The sequence below is a fragment of the Streptopelia decaocto genome (genome assembly GCF_964273445.1).
Source record: "Streptopelia decaocto genome assembly, chromosome: 24".
NCBI lineage: Eukaryota > Metazoa > Chordata > Aves > Columbiformes > Columbidae > Streptopelia > Streptopelia decaocto.
In genome coordinates, this window is record NC_138679.1 from 3,802,742 (window position 1) to 3,823,532 (window position 20,791).

The 20,791-nt window shown below is 65.1% G+C and overlaps 1 protein-coding gene across 4 annotated transcripts; it reads left to right on the top strand.

Annotated features, from left to right (window-relative positions):
* Positions 1–2,031: 2,031 nt before the first annotated feature.
* SEMA6B (semaphorin 6B) lies at positions 2,032–20,690 on the top strand. 4 transcript variants are annotated; one of them, XM_082072087.1, is made up of 18 exons: positions 10,997–11,140; positions 11,741–11,838; positions 12,886–13,026; positions 13,362–13,479; positions 13,701–13,761; positions 13,847–13,909; positions 14,397–14,498; positions 14,624–14,714; positions 14,802–14,921; positions 15,028–15,116; positions 15,442–15,659; positions 15,784–15,915; positions 16,025–16,174; positions 17,112–17,306; positions 17,980–18,120; positions 18,370–18,447; positions 18,639–18,697; positions 18,795–20,690. In XM_082072087.1, the coding sequence occupies exons 3-18, from the start codon at positions 12,912–12,914 to the stop codon at positions 19,778–19,780; spliced, it is 2,718 nt and encodes a 905-aa protein (XP_081928213.1). In that variant the 5' UTR covers positions 10,997–11,140; positions 11,741–11,838; positions 12,886–12,911; the 3' UTR covers positions 19,781–20,690. The 4 variants fall into 4 exon arrangements, with proteins under 4 accessions (XP_081928212.1, XP_081928214.1, XP_081928213.1 ...); XM_082072086.1 differs by lacking the exons at positions 10,997–11,140; positions 11,741–11,838 and adding an exon at positions 2,032–2,143; XM_082072088.1 differs by lacking the exons at positions 10,997–11,140; positions 11,741–11,838 and adding an exon at positions 9,751–9,771.
* The last annotated feature ends 101 nt before the right edge of the window (positions 20,691–20,791 follow it).

Sequence of the window (20,791 nt, forward strand, 5' to 3'; positions counted from 1 at the left end):
GCTGGTCGTCACCCACGGAGGGAGCACGGGGAGGACCCCGCAGCCATGGTACCTGACCCCCCTGAGCCACCGTGCCCGGTGCCACCACCCCCCTGGCTCTGGAGGGACAGCCAGTGTCCGTGTCCCCTGACCCGCTGTGCCCCAGGGCTCTCTGGGGACCAGCCCTGCACTCTCTTGCCCCCCAAGGTGTCGAAAGGGGACAGGGTGCTGTTGGGAGTCTGTCACACGCGATCGGGGGTCCTTGTCCTGTGGAGTGGACCCTGTCAGGGTCCTGATCCGGGCTGGGGACCCCAGTGAGGATGGGGGCTGCTCTGAAGGCCGATCCCGCTCCGGGAACCCCCCAACACCCTGCAGCGGGGAACAGTGCTGCTCATCGCACGCCCGGCTGCGGGATTTCCAACGAGCCAATTAGCTCCTCTGCAACTTGCTCAATTTCCAAAAGGTCAAATAAACCCCACAGCCCGGGAATAAATCTCGACGTGGAGGCTGAGGCCGAGAATAGCCCTCCCAGAGCCACGGTTTTCCAGATTCCCGGCCAAAATCCCAGCCTGGGAGGATTCCTGTGGCCACCATGGCCATGGGACATTGGGGTGATGCGGGACGTGGGGTGCCGTGGGACGTCGGGTGATGTGGGATGTCGGGGTGCCGTGGGATGTTGGCGATGTTCAGCAAAAAGCATCTCAGCGATACTTGGAGAAAGAACGGGAATCTGGGAGGAATTAATTCAAAGGAGTGTTAATTGGCCTTAATTAGCCTGACTTTGGCTAGCACGGGGAGCTGAGGGCCAGGGGGTGTGTGAACAGGTCAAGGCGCTTGGCGGTGTCCCCGCGGTGTCCCCCTGGGGACCGTGACTCAGGCGCTGAGTCACGGCCACAGTTTCCTTCCCCAGACCCCGCACGGGCAGCCCAGTGTCCCCCCCGGGGGCGGCTGTCCCCTCCCCACCCTGGGGACCGGGAGGAGAGGCAGGAAGGGCTGAATCACCGGCAGCGTGAGAACCGTCCTGCTGGCCGGGCCGGCTGAGCACCGGGCACAGCTCAGCGCACCGATGGCACCGACACAGGTGGGATCGGCAGGATCCGCGCGTGGCTGCTCCGTGACACCAATGCTGGGGACGGTGGCATCGCCCACGGTGAACCCCTGCACCTGTGGGGGGGCTGAGCTGAGATTTCCCAGCCCGGGGGGTTGGTTTATTTCTGACTGCCCTGATTTGGGGAAAGTTCAGCTAAAATGGGCTGGGGAAGCAGATGGTGGCAGGGGGATGGTGGGGAAGCATTAAAGCAGTGAAAGCAAAGCACCCTCACCTGCTGCGCTCGGCCCCCACCCTGTGTGCCACCCCGGGCACCCACCCTGGCATCCCCTGCACCCTGGGGTGGGTGGGGAGGTCACCCAGGGGTGGGTACGCACCCAGGCCTCCCCCTGCTGTGGTCGGGCAGCACCCGTGGGGCACAGGGCAGCTCTGTGAGGGGAAACTGAGGCAGGGGGCTGGCGGTGCCACCTCTGCAGTGCCAGGGAGGGGAAAGGGCGGGAGGGGACATTTCGCAGGGGGAAACTGAGTCAGGAGGGCAGTGTCGGCAGCAAAGAGGGGGAGGCCCCTTGTCGGGGGGTGTGAGGCTGAGGTGGGGGTGATGGGGTGTCAGGGATGGGGGAAACTGAGGCAGAGAGTGTGGGGGGTCAGTCCCAGCCCTTTCCCGTACCCGGGAAGGCAGAGAGGGGGGGATGCACTTTTGCGGGGGGGAGGGGGGGACAAGGCAGGCGGGTCCCCTCCCCCTGCCTCTCCCCACCTCTCCGCGCCGGGGGAGCCCGAGGCCGGGCCGGGCCGCCTCCCCGGGGCGGGGGCAGGGCGGCGGGGGGGGCACGCAGCCGCTCCGGGAGCGGCGGCAGCGGCGGCTCCTCCAGCGCCGCTGTTACCGGAGCGGCCCCGGTGCAGCCGCAGCCACCGGGCGGGCCCGGCTCCGGCTCCGGCCGCGGCCCCCCCCGCGCCGCCCGCGGCCCCGCCCCGCCCGGGCTCCGGTGCCCCGGCGCCTCCCGCCGCGGCGGCGCGGAGCGGAGCGGGGCCGGGCCGAGCGGCGCTGCCGGCGGGCGCAGGTGCGAGGTGCCCCGGGCCCCCCCCCGGACACCCCCGACCAGCACCGGGACGGCGGAGGTAAGAGCGCGGCCGGTGCCCCCTCCCACCCCCCCGGCGATGCGGTTCGGTGTGTCCCCCCCCCCGCTACGGTTTATCCCCCACTTCCCCATTCCGTTGCCCCCTCCCGAGGTTGGGGGGGATGGGAGAAAAGGGGGGTGCCCCCTGCCCAGCTCTCCCCCCTCCCGCTGCCGCCGGCTGCTGCATTGGGAAGCGGCGCTTTTGTTAGCGGCTCCGGGCGGAGCGGGCGGAACCTTGAAGGGTCACGGGCTGGAGGGGCCCCCTCGGATCCCCCCGCACCCCTCGGTGTCCCCAACACCCCCAGCCCGCACCCCTCTGCCCTCCCCTCTGCGCCCTGCGACCCCCCGCCCGCACCGCGACACCCCCCAGCACCTCCATCCTGCATCCCCATCCACACCCCAGCGCTCCTGGGGACGCCCCCGGTACCCCAGTCCGTCCCCCCCAGCCCTCTCCGGCACCCCTTGCACCCCCGCACCCCAACGCACCCTGGCACCCCGGTGAGCCCCCTGGCACCCTGATTCTGCACCCCCCACCCACCCCCAGCACCCCGCTGACCCCCCACATCCTGATCCTGCTCCCCCATGTCCCCCCCAGCACCCTGGTGCTCCCGCTGCATCCCGATCCCGCACCGCCGTTTCTCCCCCGCCCCCCGATCCCTCACCCCTCTCCCCAACCCAGCACCTCGATCGCCCCCCCCAGCAGCTCAGCCCCGCACCCGACCCCCCCCCCCATCACCTCCACCCAGCACCCAGTCCCACCCCCATCCCCTCACACACCCCCATCCCACCCATCAGCACCCCGGGCCGGCACCCCGACTCCCCCCACAAAAACCGCGGGACACGGTGATGGGTGCGAAATACTGAGGGCCCCCCCCACCCCGAGCTCCCGTTGGGGGGCCCCCTGCTTCATCGGGCTCCGTTTTGTCTCCGCCGCCTCTTTGGGGAGCAGCCAAGGTTGCTTGTTTGGGGGGGGCAGGGTAAAGGGGGGGCTGGTGTGTTCTCCCCCCATACAGCCTCTGCTGGGCTGGGGGAGGGCAGAGGGGCTGAAATGGGGGGGATCTCGGCCAATGCAGCCCCAGAAAGGGCAGAGGGGAGCAGTGAGGGCTCCGCCGGGGGGGTTGGCAGTACAGCCCCCCCGCAGATAACCCCGCAGGGCTGGGGTGGGGGCAGTGCCCCACAAATTAGGGGGGTGTCTGGCTCTGTCTTGCTGGAGCTGTAACTTTATCCATGGTGGGGACTGGGGGGACACCCGGCAGTAGCGAACACCCCCCATGCATGGTGGGGGGGCTGACACCCCCCAGCACCAGGGCAGGGCTGGGGTCCCCCATGTGGGCAGCGTCTGGGGTGGTCCCGGCCCCCGCTTTGGGAGTGGGAAGCCCCAACCCTGCGTGGGGGACTCTGGGGGGGGCCAGCACCCCCCAGATGAGCCGGAGGGGGAGCATGGGGCTGTGCCATCCCCTCGAGGTGACCTTGGGTGAGCTCTGCCTCCCGCCCTGCCTCAGTTTCCCCTCTGCCAAATGAGGCTGTGAGCCATGGGGGGTGCAGAAGGACCCCCCTCCATCCTGGTGTTGGGTGCTGCACCCGACCCTTCCACCCCCCTGGGTAGCTGGGGGACCTGCCACAAGCAGCCCCCCCCATCAGGGACACCCAGCCCTTCTTGTCCCCAGTGCCTGGGAGCGGTGGGGACGATGGTGGCACATGTGGCACCACCATCCCCCCCGCCGCATCCCTGCACCCTAATCTCTTTGGGTCTGGGTTGGTTCTGGGGGTGCCCCAACAGGGCTGAATCCTGCTCTGAGAGGTGATGGCTGAGCCTCCCCCGCCAACCAGCCACAGGGAAGGGGTGCATTGGCTTGGGGGGGCCCCCTCTGTGTGTCCCCTCCCCGGCAGTTTTAGCCACAGTTGGTGGCCTGAACTGGTGACACTAGAGGGCAGCTCCTGTTCTGCGTGCAGCGGAGGGTGCAGGATCGGGCCCTGGCAGCGCCGTGTCCCCCCCGGGGGCTCTTTGCAGGTGCGTGTCCCCGCTGGGTGCTGGGGGGGCCGGATCCGGGTGCTGAGGTGCCGAGCGCCGGCAGCGACGCTCTCCCGGCCCCGCCGAGACGCCCCTTTCGCAGCGTCCCCGGGGTGACACGGGAACTGGGTCACCGCTGTCACCGGGACACGTGGCTGCGGCGGGTTCTGTGCGTGGTGGGGCTGGAGGTGGCGCCTGGGGGGGCCAGGTTTGCGCTGTGAGGATGCTGGGGGGCAGCTCAGCCCCCCCAGCCCTGCTGGTGCTGCCGGTGTTTCAGCTGCAGGGGGGACGGCTCCGTTACCCCCCAGGAGCTGCTTCCCGAGACGTTTTCGCTGCTGTTCTCATAAACAAAGAGAAATCACCAAATTCAACCCCCACCCCGGGCGGCGGCAAAGCCACCGGCAAACCGGTGACCACAGCGGGCTGGAGGTGTCGGCACACGCGTGTGCACGCGTGTCCATGGGTGTGCATGGGTGTACACGCCTGTGGGCGTGCCGCTCCCCCCGGGGACGTGCGGGGACCCCGGTGCTCTCCCTAAATCCAGGTTCCCGGTGGCTTTGCAGCCCTCCAAGCAGCCCCGGTCACGGGGCAGGGTGCTGACGTGCCAAGCTGGGTGTCACTGTCCCCCTCGCACGCCCCCTCGGTCCTCGGAGCCGCCGGCATCCCTTGCAGCTCGCTCTGCACATGCCACGTGATGGGTTGGCTCCCAGTTAAACCAGTGCCTCCTGCCAGGGCCCTTTTCTCCCCACCAGTTCGGCCGTAGCGGTGCTGGGGGGGCTCAGCCCGGCCACGAGGCCCCGTGCCGGCGCGATGCTCGCCGGGTGCCGGCGCTGGATGCAGCTCCCTGCTGCAGTGCCGGCCGCGGTTTGGATCCTTAGACAAGCTCGAATATTTTTAATTAAACCTGCCAGTTTGGATGCGATTTCATTTCTTCAGTGGGCTGAGCTGCACCGGCCCCTCGGTGCATCACCCGCGCCGCGGCCGCTCCAGCCGCGTCCATCTCCCGGCGTTGCCTCGGCTGAGGTTTTCCCACCCGGCACAGGCCGTGGTGGCTTTGCTGGCGCTGGCATCTCTCACCGTGCCGGCCGAGCGGGTTGTCACCAGCCCGGGTGGGATGGTTTTGTGGTGGTACCGGTGCAGTGGCATCCGCTGTGCGTTCGGCAGCATAAATAGTAGTAAAGAAAACCCAAGAGCAAGCCCGGTTCCATCTGGGCTGTGCCACCGCGCAGGCTTAACCCATTTGCACCCGATCACTGCCGGCATCGCCCGATTGCCACCAGCATCATGGGTGCTGCATCCTGGGGGGTTCTGGGGTCTCTTCTTCCCATCCCCGCATCCCCAGGATGGTGATGGATGCAGCCGGTACCCAAAGGATGCTGCCGTATCCCTGGCAGTGCCCAGCCCCACCTCAGAGAGGACGCGGTGGCTCTGGGTACCCCCCGGCTTGTCCTCGGGGACCTTTGGGCTTCGCTTGCGTCCCCCAAAAGGGGTGATGGAGGTTTCGATTCCCTTTGCGAAGGCGGGAGGGAGAGGAAGAGCGATCGTCTGGTGCGGAGGAGATCCCAGTGGGGCTGCCTTGTGCTAACAGGATTTTACTCCCTATTTAATTACAATTTTGTCAAATAAAAAAAAAGGGAGCGGGGGGGAAGAAAGATCGCTCTCATCTCTTTGTACCGGTTCCTGGCAGCCGGTTAATTAAACAGCGGCTGGTGAAGCCACCGATCCCTAGAGAAGGTCCCGGGGGACCCCAGGGCTTGGCAGTCACACCAGCTCCAGTTCCTCCCAGTTCAGCCCAGTCTGGCCTGCTGGTGGCGAGGCCGGCTGTGGTTGTGGTGGCGACGTGCCAAAGCGCTGTGGCTAATCCCTGGCTTTTCCCTGTGCAATCCTGCCCAACGGGATAATCCCATCAAACTTGGCGCCACGGCCAAGCTTGGCACCGGGTTTGGTGCTGGATGGATCTTGGGGTGGGGACATGGTGGCCCTGGTGGCACTATGTCCTTGTCAGGGTGATGCAGGGCTGCAGAGGTGCTTGGGCATCAGGTGGAGAAACTGAGGCACAGAGTGGGGGACAGCATGTGGCTTTGCAATAGCTGGGGACCAGGACAGGAGGGTGGCAGCACCAAAAACAAACACAAGGTGCCGGAGAAGGGGGGTTGGAAGAGGCTCTGGTGGCAGCACCCGTGTGTCACCGGCGAGACCGGATCTGCTCCAGTTTGGGTGGTGCAAACAGAACCGGCGTTGATTATCAGCCCCATCCATCATCTCCCACTGGGGGACGTCAAGCTGAAGTGTCAGGAAATTGGGAAGCATTGAGAAGGTGATTTGGGAGGCTGGATCCGTCCTGGTCCCGTGTGGGGCCGGATCCTGCTCAGGTGGGGAGCACGGAGCTGAAAATAACCCCAGCACCATCTGCACCCCATCCTGCGCGTCACCCGTCCCTGCACAGCCCTCACACTCATGGCAGACGGTGCACAGACACCTGCACACGTGTGACAGCCCATGTGCTCACCAGCACCTGCACAGCACACACCAGCACCTGTGCACACATGACATGTAATGTACACGCACTGGCACACATGTGACAGCCGAGGCACATGCTGCCACCTGTACATACATGACACTTGGTGCACACGCGTGTGCCAGACACATGTGCCAGCTGCTGCACACACCAACACCTGCACACGCGTGATGTGACACACAGAGCACACACATGTGACACCCGGTGCACACACACGTGACACCTGGTGCACACACTGACACCAGCACACACATGTGACACGTGGTGCACAGACATGACACCCAGCACATCTGTCGGGGCCACCCAGGGGAACTTTGTCACCCATCCTACCCTGAGCTCTGCGGTGCCGGTGTCCCGGAGCAGGCGGTGGGGGTGGCGGGGAGGGGGCCGGGCTGTGCCGGCCCCGTGGGTGCCGGTGGCTGAGCGGGCTCTGCTGGTGCTGGTGGGAGAACAAGGAGCCGTTTCGGGGGCAGCGAGGAAACACCTGACCTTCCGGCGAGGCGGTGAGCGCGGAGGCAGCGGCGCTGGGCGCGCACCCGCAAACAATGGCCCTTTGTTCCGCGCCGCCTCTGGCATCCTGCATCCCATCCTGCATCCCACATCCCATCCTGCATCCCATCCTGCATCCCGCATCCCATCCTGCATCCCATCCCGCATCCCATCCTCCATCCTGCATCCCATCCTGCATCCCACCCTGCATCCTGCATCCCACCCTGCATCCTGCATCCTGTCCTGCATCCTATCACGCCTCTCATCCTGCATCCCACCCTGCATCCTACATCCCATCCTGCATCCTACATCCCACCCTGCATCCCGCATCCCATCCCGCATCCCATCCCGCATTCCATCCCGCATTCCATCCCACATCCCATCCTGCATCCCATCCTGCATCCCGCATCCCATCCTCCATCCTGCATCCCACCCTGCATCCCGCATCCCATCCCGCATCCCATCCTCCATCCTGCATCCCACCCTGCATCCCGCATCCTGTCCTGCATCCCATCCTGCATCTCATCCTGCATCCTATCCTGCATCCTACATCCCGCAACCCATCCTGCAACCCATCCTGCATCCCAGCCTGCATCTCACATCCCATCCTGTGTCCCATACCCCATCCTGCTTCCCAGCCTGTATCCTGTACCCCACATGCATTCTACATCACATCCCACCCCGCATCCTGCATCCCACGCCCCATCCCACATTCCATCCCACACCCCATCCCACGCCGCGGCAGCACCAGCACCCAGCGCCCACGCCAGCCTGGCTCTGCCGCATCCCACAGCCAGTTGGGGCTCAGGGTGCCCCCGTGCTGGGGTGTCACCCCTGTGGCTCCCATCTGTCCCCAGCCATGGCAGGAGAGGGACCCAGCAGTGCGTAGGGCAGGTGCCACCACCAAACCTTTGACATTGGCGTCTGCAAAACAGAGCGGGTGACACCACCGGCCTGTGGCCTCGCTGTGAGGAGGAGGAGGAGGCAGCGGGACGAAGGCTGGGCTCACGTGCTTCCCACCTTCCTGGCACACCGGTGGTGACCGTGGCTCTTGTCCCCACAAGTTCCCTGTCCCTTGGTGTCCCCAGGCTCGCTCACATCCCCTCCCCTCTCGCGCTGTTTGGCCAAGCGGATATTTAATCTTATTTAACTCCAAATCAGCGGTTTGAAGTGCAGAAATCTGAACTGGAGACGCGGGCGCCTGGGCTTGGAGCAATTAAAAGCCCCATTATCGCGGCCGGAGCAGAGCAGCCGAGCGCGGCCGGCGCGGGGAACCCAAAATGGAAATAAAACTACCCAAACCAACAACTGAACTTTATTAACGCTTAAAAAATGAGCAGACTGAAGGGTTGAGTGCTCACTCCCGGCCTCCCCAGCACCTCCGCCAGCTCCTCCGCCTCTCCCTTGCTGTGGGTTTGTTATTGTAGGGTTGCTTTCTCGGGTTTGGCGTTGTTTTGGGGTTTTTTGGTGGTGTTTCTGATTGATGCATGTGCATACAGCGACCTCCCATCGGGCTAATGATGGGCTCTGTGCCCTGGTTTGTTATTGTAGGGTTGCCACTCGGAGCTGGGTGCAAACGCGGTGGTTTGTGGTTACGGGGTCTCCAGCTGGAGCGGAGGCTGTGTGTGCTGGTTTGTTTTTGTAGGGTCTCCCGTACAGAGCTGGGTTTGGCTGTTGGGGCTGAACCGGGAGCTGCGCGCCCTTCTGCCCGCTCGGGGACAGGGCACCCTGGGGACATGGGATGAGGAGGGTGGGTGTCTCTGGGGACAAGGGGAATGGCTGTTTTGGGGTGATAGGAGGGACAAGGGGGATGGTGTCCTTTGTGGGGACAAGGTGAGTGCTTTTAGGGACAAGGGAATGAGTGTCTTTGGGGACAAGAGGGATGACAGTCTCGGGGGAGACAGGAGGGACATGCAGGGATGTGTGTCTGTAAGGACAAGTGCCTTGGGGGGACCAGCAGGACAGGAGGATCCGTGTGACATGGGGGGGCAGGGGACAAGGGCTGTGAACTGGGGGGACACAGAGCAGCCATGTGCTTGGGGACAAGGGCTGTGGACTGGTGGGGGGACAGCACCCTGCCTGTCACCCCCTCTGTCCCCACCATGGGGTTTATTTTGTTGTGAAGCGTGTCACCTCCTCTGTAGGAAACGATATGCTTAATATACAGATGAGGATGTATTGAATATGCGAATGCCCCTGCAGCTGTCCAGCCACCAGCACTGCCCTGGAAGGGACAGGTTGGGGACACCCAGCACCCAAGGGTGTCATCGGGCTGGTGTCAGAGGTGCTGACAGCACCCAGCGGCTCGTGTCACCCCGGGGCACCCACGGTGGGTGACAACTGCAAGGACAAAGCCACCCATAGTGACCGCGGGGTCCCCACCATCCCCAGAGCCAGTGTTGCGGGGGGTCGACCCCTTGGTGCCTGGGGGTGTCTTGGGGGGCCCGGATGCCTGAGTCCCCAGCCGGGGGGGTCGTGGGCGCTGGGGAGGGGACAGGGACCGGGACAGGGGCTATAAACGGCAGCTGTAAGCGGAGCCAGTAACCGGAGCGGGAGGCCCGGGGGGGACATTTGAGCCGCCGGCGGGGCCGCGGAAGCGCCAAGGTAAATGGTGGGTGCTGTGTGTGTCCCCCCTCGCCGCGCCGGTGACCCCCCATCCCTGTCACCCTCATGAGGACTCCACTAATGCTGGGGTCCCCCATCCTCTTGGCACCCCCTGGAGCTCTGGGGGTTCTCGCTGCCCGTGGCCCCCCCGGGGAGGTGCTGCTTGGCTGGGGGGGCCGTGGGGGGAGCCAGGGCCAGGGCCAGCCCGCGGTGCCAGGTGGCCGGGGTGACATTTGCTCCGTCCCCGCCGTGGGGACAGCTGCTTCCTGGCTCTGCCATCTGAACCGGCCCCGCAACGGAAACCCCAGGGGGGGGCTGAGCCCCCCCAGTCCCAGCAGCAGCAGCTGGGGTGGGGGGGGAGGGGGTCCCCATGGCCGGTTTGGGGAGGAGGGGGCTACTGCTGGGGACCCCCTTGTGGCAGTGGGGGGTGCCCCCCTGTGTGACCCCCTTGAGCAAAGGATGCTCTGGGGGTCAGGAGCTGAATTTTGGGGGGGGGACATTTTCCTTAATCTGCTTCTAAGGGCCTCATTAGCATATCTAATTGCTTATTGGTGATTTCTAAAGGAAATGACCCCAAACAGCAAAGAAAATCCAGCATTAGCCCTATGAAAAGGATTTATTTATATATTGAGATAATATCATGGGGTCCCCCGCCCTGGTTTGGGGGGGCTGAATAACCCACCCCTCATCAGATGCCTCCTAATGAGCCCTGATTAATTAGGGGCTGCGGGCTGGTAGTGCTGGGCTGCCGCTGCTGTTGTTCCCCCCAAAGAAGTTGTATTTTAAGGGTTGGTGTCCCCCCTGATTTCCAGGTGTCCCCCCCTTTCCCAGTGTCACCCCCAACTCCCAGTGCCCCCCCATTCTGGGATCCCCTGAGCCGGGCTCTGCTCTGGGTGCAGATGGCCAGTGAGGATGGGGGGGGACACAGCGGTGCCACTGTCCCCACCATGGCTTGGAGCACGGGGGGTGTCACCGGGGGTGTCACTGGGGGGGCTCGTGCCGGCGCTTTCCTATGCTGCTTTGGCACCGCGGTGCCATTCAGGGGGGGGGTTCCGATGTCCCCGGCTGTGGTGACAGCTGTCAGCATGGGGGGGGACGGTGGCTCCGGTTACGGTGACATCAGCCCTACCTTCCCACCTGGCGCGGGTGGGGGGCGCGGGTCCCCTCCCCGGGGGTCCCTGGGGGGGTTATGTGACAGCTGAGCAGCTTTCAGGACGCCGGAGCCCCCGGTGCCATTGGGGCGTCCTGGGGGAGGGGGGGGGGGACAACGACCCACCCCCAGCGATGGGACCCAGGCGTCCGGGCGCCCCCCGAGCGGTGGGGCCAGCGGTGGCCGTGCCGTAGGGCCAGCAGCGGAGGCGGCCGGCGGAGCTCAGGTGGGCAGAGCGGGGGGCACCGGGGGGGGCCCGACCCACGGGGATGGTGTCGCACCCCCGGGAGGGGACGGGGAGCAGTGAACCAGCCTTTGGGGGGCAGGGGGGCTGTCGGACCCCTCTGCGGGGCTGGATATCGCTGCAGCCCCCCCATTATCAGCATTGGGGGAAAACTGGGGCTGCCCCCCCTTCCTGCCCCTCACCCCAGTGTCAGGGAGATGCTGGGGGGGGGAAGGACAGGGTGAGCGGCTGCCCCCCCCGCCAAAGCGATGTGTGCAGAGGGGGAGGGCTGAGCGCGCTTTCTGCTGGGGAAACTGAGGCACGGAGCGCGGGGCTCCAGGACAAGGGACGTGGGTGTTCAGCCACTCAATGTTGGGGACATCCAGGCTGGCGACATTCAGCCCCCCCCAGCAACACCCCCCACCCCCGGCACGGCCGCCCTGTCCCCACCCGCTGCCTCAGTTTCCCCGCAGCCACGTTGGGGACACGCCACCCGTCCCCTCTCCTCCGCCACCGCTGTGAATGGGTCCCTGTTTGTCACCCCCTCCCCGCCGTGTCCCCTCCCTCCCCCCCACTGCCTTTTCTTCCCCTGCACAATCACAGGCATTTATGTCGCCGGAGGCTCCGGTTACCCCCGCGCCCGCTCGCTGTCACCACACAGGCTCGGGGGGACGACGGTGACACTGGGCCCCCTACTTGAGGTTGTGACACGAGCACCCCGCACCCCAATTCCCCCCCGATGGGTGAATTCGCAGCTCCCCCCTTCCCTTGGGCGGCTTTTTGGGGTGTTGTGTCCCCCACCCGGCATCTGGGAGATGCTTCAATTGGGTGATTGGGTGGTAAAAGCTTCGGAGACTTTAATTACAGCAATTAAATTGTTAATGGCTTTTATAAACCAGCTCAGGCACCAAAAATGAATTAAAAAATAGGAATTGGCAGTGCTGGCACCCAGGGGATGGGGCCCATCCTGCCCGCTTTGTCACCTACAGCGCGTGGGCATTGAGGCATTTTTAATAGAAATATAGAAATAATAGAATTATATTAAGACGATTAATAGAAATTAAAAGACCAGTGCCGTTTGTGGCTTGGGCAGGTGGGGAAACTGAGGCACAGCCCTGTTCCGTGGCTGGGAGGGCTTGTGACACCGTGGGGACACGGTGGGTGTCCCTGGGGTCCATGACACCGTGGGGACAACTTGGTGTCCCTGGGGTCTCTGACACCGTGGGAACAGGGTTAGTTGTCCCCAGGGGCGGTGACACCAGGGTCAGGCCCTACCCGGGGGCTGTGACACAGGGTGACTGGGGCAGATGTCCCCAGGGGTTGTGGCACTGCAGAGGGGACCAGGATGGGGACGGGGACCGGTGACACCGCACAGGGGACAGGGATGAGCGTCCCCACTGATGCTGCCCGGTGTCCTGGCACTGTGACCCCCAGCCCCACGCAATGTTACTCCCCCTCCCGTGGGGACACGGTGGCAGGAGGGCGACAGTTCGATCCAACCCACTCCCTGCTCTCACGGAATTAATTGATAATCAATTAAATCCTTGCCCAGCTGCTAATTACCCAGCCCTGCCCTGGGGATGGGTGACAGTGGGGGACAGTGGCGCTGGGGGGGGGGGCACGATGACACTTTTTCCCACATATTTCAAATTCTTCACCCGGATGGGGGGTCAGCATCATGCAATGGGGAGGGAACCCAGGCGTCCGGGTGGGTGCTGCCCCCTTCCCACCTCTCCTTGTGCCCACAGGTGCCCCCCCTGCACTGGGGGACACCATGGGGTCACCCCCCTGTGTCCCCCTGGTCCTGCTGCTCCTGCTGGCGGTGGAGAGGACGGTCCGGGGCACCTTCCCCGAGGAGCCTGGGCCCATTGCCGTGGCCCCCCCGGAATGTGAGCACCCATGGGAAGGATTTGGCGGTGAAGGAGGGGGGAGCACCCATGGGAAGGGTTTTGGGGTGAAGGAGGGGGGAGCACCCATGGGAAGGGTTTGGGGGTGAAGAAAGGGGGGGGCACCCATGGGAAGGGGTTTTGGGGTGAAAGAATGGGGGAGCACCCATGGGAAGGGTTTTGAGGTGAAGGAAGGGGGAGCACCCATGGGAAGGGGTTTTGCGGTGAAGGAGGGGGGAGCACCCATGGGAAGGGGTTTTGGGGTGAAGGAAGGGGGGGTACCCATGGGAAGGGGTTTTGGGGTGCCCCAGCAGCATGTCGCCCCCGTGTCCCCCCAGACGTGAAGCACTACGCCGTCTTCGTGGGCCACGGGACGAACCCCGACGGGGGGGGCACCCCGCGCCTCAACATCCAGCGCATCCTCAAGGTCAACCGGACCCTCTTCATCGGGGACAGGTCTGAACTGCGGCACCCAGACCCCCTGTGGCACCTCAAAACCTGCCATGGGGGGGCAGCTTGGACACCTTGAGGGTCCCTGGTGATGCTCATCGCCCACCCCAGAACCCCACATCTCCCTGGGGGGGTGGCAAATCACACAGCCCCCCCCCAACATGCCAAAGTGGGGGGGGGTGGGACACATCCCATCAGGGTGGTGACACCCCTGTCCCCCTCCCCAGGGACAACGTCTACAGGGTGAGCCTGGAGACCAGCGGTGCCGGCGAGATGCGCTACCACCGGGTATGTGCCAGGGGGCTCCGGGGGGGGCCCCATGGGGTCTGCTGGCTTCCCCCCAGCCCCACGTTGGGTTTTCTGCCCCCCCCAGAAGCTGACGTGGCGTTCGAACCAGCACGACATCAGCATCTGCCGGATGAAGGGGAAACACGAGGTACGAACTGGGGGGGTCCGCACCCCGGGAGACCCCCCCGGGTTGGGACTGAGCATCCTCCTGCGCCCCAAATCTGCCATGGAGCACCGGGGGGGTTGGACACCACGAGGGGCTCCAGTGAGACTGTCCCTGTCCCAGGGATCCTCATCACCCCCCTCAAGCACCCCACAAAGCCACTCCCTGCGTGTCCCCCATGTGTCCCCCTCTGTGCGTCCCCCTGTGTGTCCCCCATGTGTCCCCCCCGCTGTCACCCTCCCCACTCCCTGCCAGCGGTTGCGTCTCTGTGATTTATCGGCCACTGGGATAATTGGGTTTGTAATTAATTATTTCAGGCAGGCACAGCCCAGCAGCTGCCAGAAATCCAATTTTTTCTTTCCTGTAAATGCCATTTTGGGGTGAAAACGCCCCCCTCAAGGCAGACCCTGGCCGCGATGGGGACCTGGGGTGGGTGGGGGACACAAGGTGACCGTCCCCTCTCGCCGCACAGGCCGAGTGCCGGAACTTCGTCAAGGTGCTGCTGGTGCGGAACAAGAACCTGCTCTTTGTCTGCGGCACCAACGCCTTCAACCCCATCTGCGCCAACTACAGCGTGAGTCCCCCCCCGTGGGGACGGGGACACCTGGGACCCCCATGTGTCACCCCCTGCCGTGTGTGGGTGACCCGCACCCCGCTGCCCGCATGGCATCGCTTATGTCCCCGTCTCCCCCGTGACAGATGGACACGCTGGAGCCTGTTGGGGACAACATCAGTGGCATGGCCCGGTGTCCCTATGACCCCAAACACGCCAACGTGGCCCTGTTCACAGGTCAGTGGTGGCACCGCCGGGGCCATTCTGGGCTCCTGCCCCACCATCCCCTGCCCCGCGCCCGGTGACACCCCCGCTCCCGTGCAGGGGGGATGCTCTTCACCGCCACGGTGACAGATTTCTTGGCCATCGACGCCGTCATCTACCGCAGCCTGGGGGACAGCCCGACCCTCCGCACCGTCAAACATGACTCCAAATGGTTCAAAGGTGCCTCTTCTGGCTTGGTGGCCACTATGTGCTGTGCCAAGACGTGCCACACATCCCCCTTTCCCACCCTCCTGGGACATCCCTGACCCTGTCACTGTCCCCGCAGAGCCCTACTTTGTCCACGCCGTGGAGTGGAAGAGCCACGTCTACTTTTTCTTCAGGGAGATCGCCATGGAGTTCAACTACCTGGAGAAGGTGGGAGACATCCTGAGACACACGGGGTGGGGATGGGGACAAGGGGAGGCGGCCTCAAGTTGCGCCAGGGGAGGTTGAGGTTGGATGTGGGGAACAATTTCTTCCCCAAAGGGCTGTGGGGCATTGGAACAGGCTGCCCAGGGCAGTGCTGGAGTCACCATCCCTGGAGGGCTGGACAGACGGACATGAGGTTCTCAGGACATGGGGCAGTGCTAGGGGTGGGTTATGGTTGGACTCAATGATCCTGAGGGTCTTTTCCAACCAATGTGACTCTATGATTCTATCAGGGTTGGGGACCAGGTGGTGACGGGTGTCCATCCCGTAGGTGGTGGTCTCCCGGGTGGCCCGGGTGTGCAAGAATGACATGGGGGGCTCACAGCGGGTGCTGGAGAAGCAGTGGACCTCGTTCCTCAAAGCCCGGCTCAACTGCTCCGTGCCAGGGGATTCCCATTTCTATTTCAACGTTATCCAAGCTGTCACTGACATCCTGGAGCTGGACGGGCGTCCGGTGGTCCTGGCCGTTTTCTCCACACCTGCCAACAGGTCAGACCCTCTCGTGCCCCACCAAGAGCCCCAGGGCTGGGCTGGGACTCCTCTGCATGCCTGCAGGGGACAATGGGGAACAAAGGGGACGTGGTGTTCACCAGACACCTGTGTCCCCCCAAAGCATCCCGGGCTCGGCCGTCTGCGCCTTTGACATGACCCAAGTTGCCGCCGTCTTCGAGGGACGTTTTCGGGAGCAGAAGTCGCCTGAGTCCATCTGGACACCCGTGCCTGAGGACATGGTGCCCAAGCCCCGGTGAGTGATGTGCCACAGGGGACAGGGCTGGGGACAGGTAGGGCTGGGGACAACGCTGGGAACAAGCCCAGCGTGTCAGTGGGGACACCGGGTGACGCGGTGGCCGCAGGCCCGGGTGCTGCGCGTCCCCGGGGATGCGCTACAACTCCTCCAGCACCTTCCCCGACGAGATCCTGACCTTCGTCAAGACCCACCCGCTGATGGACGAGGCGGTGCCGGCGCTGGGCCACGCGCCCTGGATCCTGCGCACCATGGGCCGGTGGGTGCTGGGGGGCAGCGGGGGGTGATGGTGCGTGCTGGTGCATGGTGGTGGGTACTGGTGCATGGTGGTGGATGCTGGTCCATTCTGCTGGGTACTGGTGCATGCTGGTGCATTCTGGTGGGTACTGGTGTGTGCTGGTGGGTGCTGGTGCATTCTGGTGGATGCTGGTGCATTCTGGTGGGTACTGGTACATGCTGGTGGGTGCTGGTCCATGCTGGTCGGTGATGGTAGGTACTGGTGCGTGCTAGTGGATGCTTGTCCATTCTGGTGGGTGCTGGTGGATGCTGGTGCATTCTGGTGGGTACTGGCACATGCTGGTGGGTGCTGGTGCATTCTGGTGGGTACTGGTACATGCTGGTGGGTGCTGGTGCATGCTGGTAGGTGATGGTGGATGCTGATGAGCGCTGTCTGGAACCTCTCGTGCCGCCCTTGCCTGTGCGTGCCAGCGCCGGGAGAGCTGATAAATCTCATAAACTTTGCAGTCGAGATTGTCTCGTCCTAATTAAATCTGCCTTAATTGTTGCTTGATGGAGAATTAATCAAGCGGCGCGCTCGGGCCGTAGCCTCCCGCTGGCAGGGCAGCAGGGGCGCGTGTGGGGTTGAGGTTGGGGACACAGGGCTGGGGATGGGGACACAAGGCTGGGATGGGGACACAAGGCTGGGGACAAGGGTGCAGGGCTGGGGATGGGGACACAAGGCTGGGGACAGTGACGTGGGGCTGGGGACCAGCCGGGATCCTGCTGAGGGGCTGCGGGAACCTGGGCTGGTTCTTTGGGGGGATCTGAGTGGGACCTGAGCTGGTTCCTGACTGGGATCTGGATGGGTTTCTATCCCCACGGGAGGTCCCAGCCCCACACCCTGCCTCAGTTTCCCCCTTCCTGGGGCCACGTGGGTTCCCGCCCATCCCAGCGCCAGCTCCATTCACACCACGCAGGTACCAGCTCCGCAAGATCGTGGTGGATACGGCAGCGGGGCCGTGGGGCAACCACACCGTGGTCTTCCTGGGCTCCAGCACCGGCACCATCCTCAAGTTCCTCATCCAGCCCAACGCCAGCGCCAGCTCCACGCCCGTGGCCCCCGGCAGCCAGAGCGTCTTCCTGGAGGAGTTTGAGACCTACCAGCCTGGGAGGTGGGTGCTGGGAGGGTGGGGATGGTGCTCAGATGGGTCAAGGGGTGCTTGGATGGATGGGTGGGTGGGTGGATGGATGGTTGGGTGGTTAGATGGTTGAGTGGACGGATGGATGGTTGGGTGGACAGGTGGGTGGGTGGGTGGATGGATGGTTGGGTGGACAGGTGGGTGGGTGGGTGGATGGATGGTTGGGTGGACGGGTGGGTGGGTGGATGGTTGGATGGTTGAGTGGTTGGGTGGATGGATGGATGGATGGATGGATGGATGGATGGATGGATGGATAAATGTTTGGATGGATGGATGGTTGAGTGTGTGGTTGTGTAGATGGGTGGATGGAGGGAGAGATGGATGGATAGGTGGACAGGTGGTTGGAGAGCTGGATGGGGTGGGAGTGGTTGGACTGATGGGTGGGTGGATGGATGAGATGTTCGGAGAGGGACCGATTGACAGTTGTAAGGCGACAGGGGAAGATGAATGAGGTGGCTGGGGACAGATGGATGGATGGACGGATGGATGTTTGGAGGGGTTGTGTCAGAGGGATGCAATGGGTCATGGGTTGGTTAATGGGGTGGGGGGACAGGTGAGATACCCTCTCTCGACCAGCCTGTGCTGGGGCTGGCTCCATGGCCTGCAGGCTGGACCAGGGGCACTCTGAGCTCTGTCCCCTCCCCAGGTGTGGCCGGGACACCGAGGATGAGCGGCGGCTGTTGGGGCTGGAGCTGGACGAGGCGTCGGGGGCGCTGCTGCTGGCCTTCCCCCCCTGCGTGGCCAGGGTGCCCGTGGCTCGCTGCCAGCAGCACTCGGGCTGCATGAAGTGAGTGCGCCGGGCTCAGCCACCCCCCAAGGCTGGGCAGGAGTCACTGGGTGGGGACACATGAGGGGAGCAGGGGGGGGTAACATCACACCCCCACAATCTGCCCCGGGCTGGGATCCAGCTGGGAAGGGCTCAGCATGGCTGGGAGCACAGCCAGAGAAACTGAGGCACAGCATGGTGCGGGGTCCAGGTCCCTCGTGGGGGTCTGGGGTCTCACCCCTCTCTCCTGATGTCTCTACCCCCTGCCAGGAACTGCCTGGGGAGCCGGGACCCCTATTGTGGCTGGACCCCCGAGGGCTCCTGCGTCTTCCTGGAGCCCAGCCCCAGGTAATGCCACCAGGCCCTGGGGGGGACACAGTGGGGAGGAAAAGGGGTTTCAAGGGCTCCCCAGAGAGCATCAGCTCCTGCAACCCCCCATGGCTGAGACCCAGCAAACTCATCGCTTGCTGAAGCAAACTGGGAGCCCTCTGCCAGGCCATTAGGGACTGGCTAACCCCCCCCAATTTGTGCCCCCCCAGGGTGGCCTTTGAGCAGGACATCGCTGGCAGCAGCACGTCCCACCTGGGCGAGTGCGAGGGTGAGTGCGGGATGGGGCGCGGGGACACGGTGCTGGCACCGCCAGGCTCCTCCACGGCTGTCCCCTGGTGTCCCCTGACGTCCCCCCATCCCACCAGGGCTGGTGACAGAGAGTTTCGTGGACGAGCCGGACGGGCTGGTGTCGGTGAACCTCCTGGTGATCTCCTCCGTCGCCGCTTTCGTCATTGGCGCCGTCATCTCCGGCTTCAGCGTCTGCTGGTTCATCGGCCACCGGGACCGCAAGGAGCTGGCGCGGCGCAAGGACAAGGACACGATCCTGGCGCACAGCGAGTCGGTGGTGAGCGTCAGCCGGCTGGGCGAGCGGCGGGCGCGAGGGGGCCAACCCGGCGCTTTGCTGGCCCCGCTTATGCCCAACGGGTGGCCCAAGGATTTGGGGAAAGTCACCCAACACGACTTGGACTCGGGGGTCCTCCCCACGCCGGAGCAAACCCCCTTGCAGCAAAAACGCTGCCCCGGCGCCCTCCAAAACTGCACCTGGGAGCAAAGTCACAACATCATCAACGCCGCCTTGCGGGATGGATCCGGCACGACCGGTGCCGGCACCGCTCGGATGCACGGCGGCTCTGGCCGCCCGGCTCGCGGCATCCCCCCCCTCTCTTGTCACGCCATCCTGGTGGACCAGGAGCTGGAGGCCGAACTCAGCGACTCCTCGGGTGACGGGCATTGGGGACGGGACCCCCAAGAGGGTCCCCGTACCCGGCAGCACCCACGCGCCGCCACCCGCCGCCAGCCCCGCAGCTCTTACGGTGATTTCGCCGGCACGCCGCACCCCAGCCCCGATCGCCGACGGGTGGTTTCGGCGCCCAGCGGGGATGGGGGGGACTTTAGCGAGGGGCCACCCTGGCACCCCGAGCAGCTGAACTTCAACGCCAACAACGGCACGAGCCGCCCTGGCGCCCACCTCAAGAGGAACCACACGTTCAACAGCGGCGAGGTGCCGGGGGGCGGTTACGGGCGGCACGGCACGGCACCCCGGGCAGCTGGCACCGGCCCCCCCCGGGCGCTGACGGACCTGCACCACCTCCTGCGCTACGGCGTGGAGCGGACTCCCTCGGGAAAATAGGGACCCGCCGTGTGTGTCCCCGCCCAGGACACCAGTGCGGTCCTCTGGGGACAGGATGGGGTGGCTGGGCAGGAGCTGCGGGCACGGGGTGAGATGCTGCATGGGGAGAGGGGGGGGACAGGCACCCCCTGGTGCCCCCATTGGGGTTTGGGGTGTCCCCGGCTGGCGTGGGGCAGTGCCCTGCGCTCTGGCTGCTTTGCCCCGGGTCCTGGGAGGGGTCTGGCCATCCCGTCCCCTCCCCAGGTTGGACCCAGGGATGGTGGCACCCTGGGGGGGGATCCCTGGGGGGCAGCAGGACGGATACACGGACGCAGGCACGGCCGAGGTGGAGCAGGGCTGTGCCCCCCGCCCCGCTCCCCTCAGACCCACCTGCCATGCCCGGGCACTCAGGGGGACTGGTGGGTGCTGCCGGCACCCTGGGGGTGGCACTGGGGTGCGTCGGCGGCAGTGATGGGACACGGTGAACATTGGGGGTGCAGGGGGTGGGGGGGCCCTCAAATGTGGGTGTTATCTGGGGGCAGGGCACACTCACAGCCCCCCCAGCCTGGGCTTAACCCCTGCCCAGTGCCAGTTTGAGGGGGGCTCAGGCACCCCCCCTAGCACTCCCTTCCTGGGGGGCACTGCTGGGGCTGGGGGTTCCCACCGAACCCACTCTCTGCTGGCAAAGGGTGCCCTTTCGGTGCCACCCCTGCCTGGCCCCGGGGCGGCGGGTCCCCGGGGGGGTGGCAGGCTGTAAATAGGGTGGGGGGCGGTGACCGCGTCCCCCCCCCCAGCGGCCATGCATGCGGCCGCCCGCGGTCTGTACCCCGCGGCCCCAATAAACGCCCGTTTACCGGAGGCGACTCCCGCGCCGCTGCCTCGGCACCTTCTTACCCCCCCGGGACCCTCTGGACATCGGGGTGCTGGCGGCAGGGGGGGGGACACGGGGCTGCCCAGGGACCCCCGGTGTGCACAAAGCCACCCGCGGGGTCCCGCCACTCCCCAGCACCCACGAAGCATCGTGCCTCAGTT

Bases quoted from the DNA above. Each gene is read 5' to 3' on its own strand.
- SEMA6B (XM_082072086.1), top strand. From the start codon at position 12,912: ATGGGGTCACCCCCCTGTGTCCCCCTGGTCCTGCTGCTCCTGCTGGCG. The intron at 13,027-13,361 runs GTGAGCACCCAT...GTGTCCCCCCAG, and splicing joins TGCCGTGGCCCCCCCGGAAT to ACGTGAAGCACTACGCCGTC. The intron at 18,121-18,369 runs GTGAGTGCGCCG...ACCCCCTGCCAG, and splicing joins CAGCACTCGGGCTGCATGAA to GAACTGCCTGGGGAGCCGGG.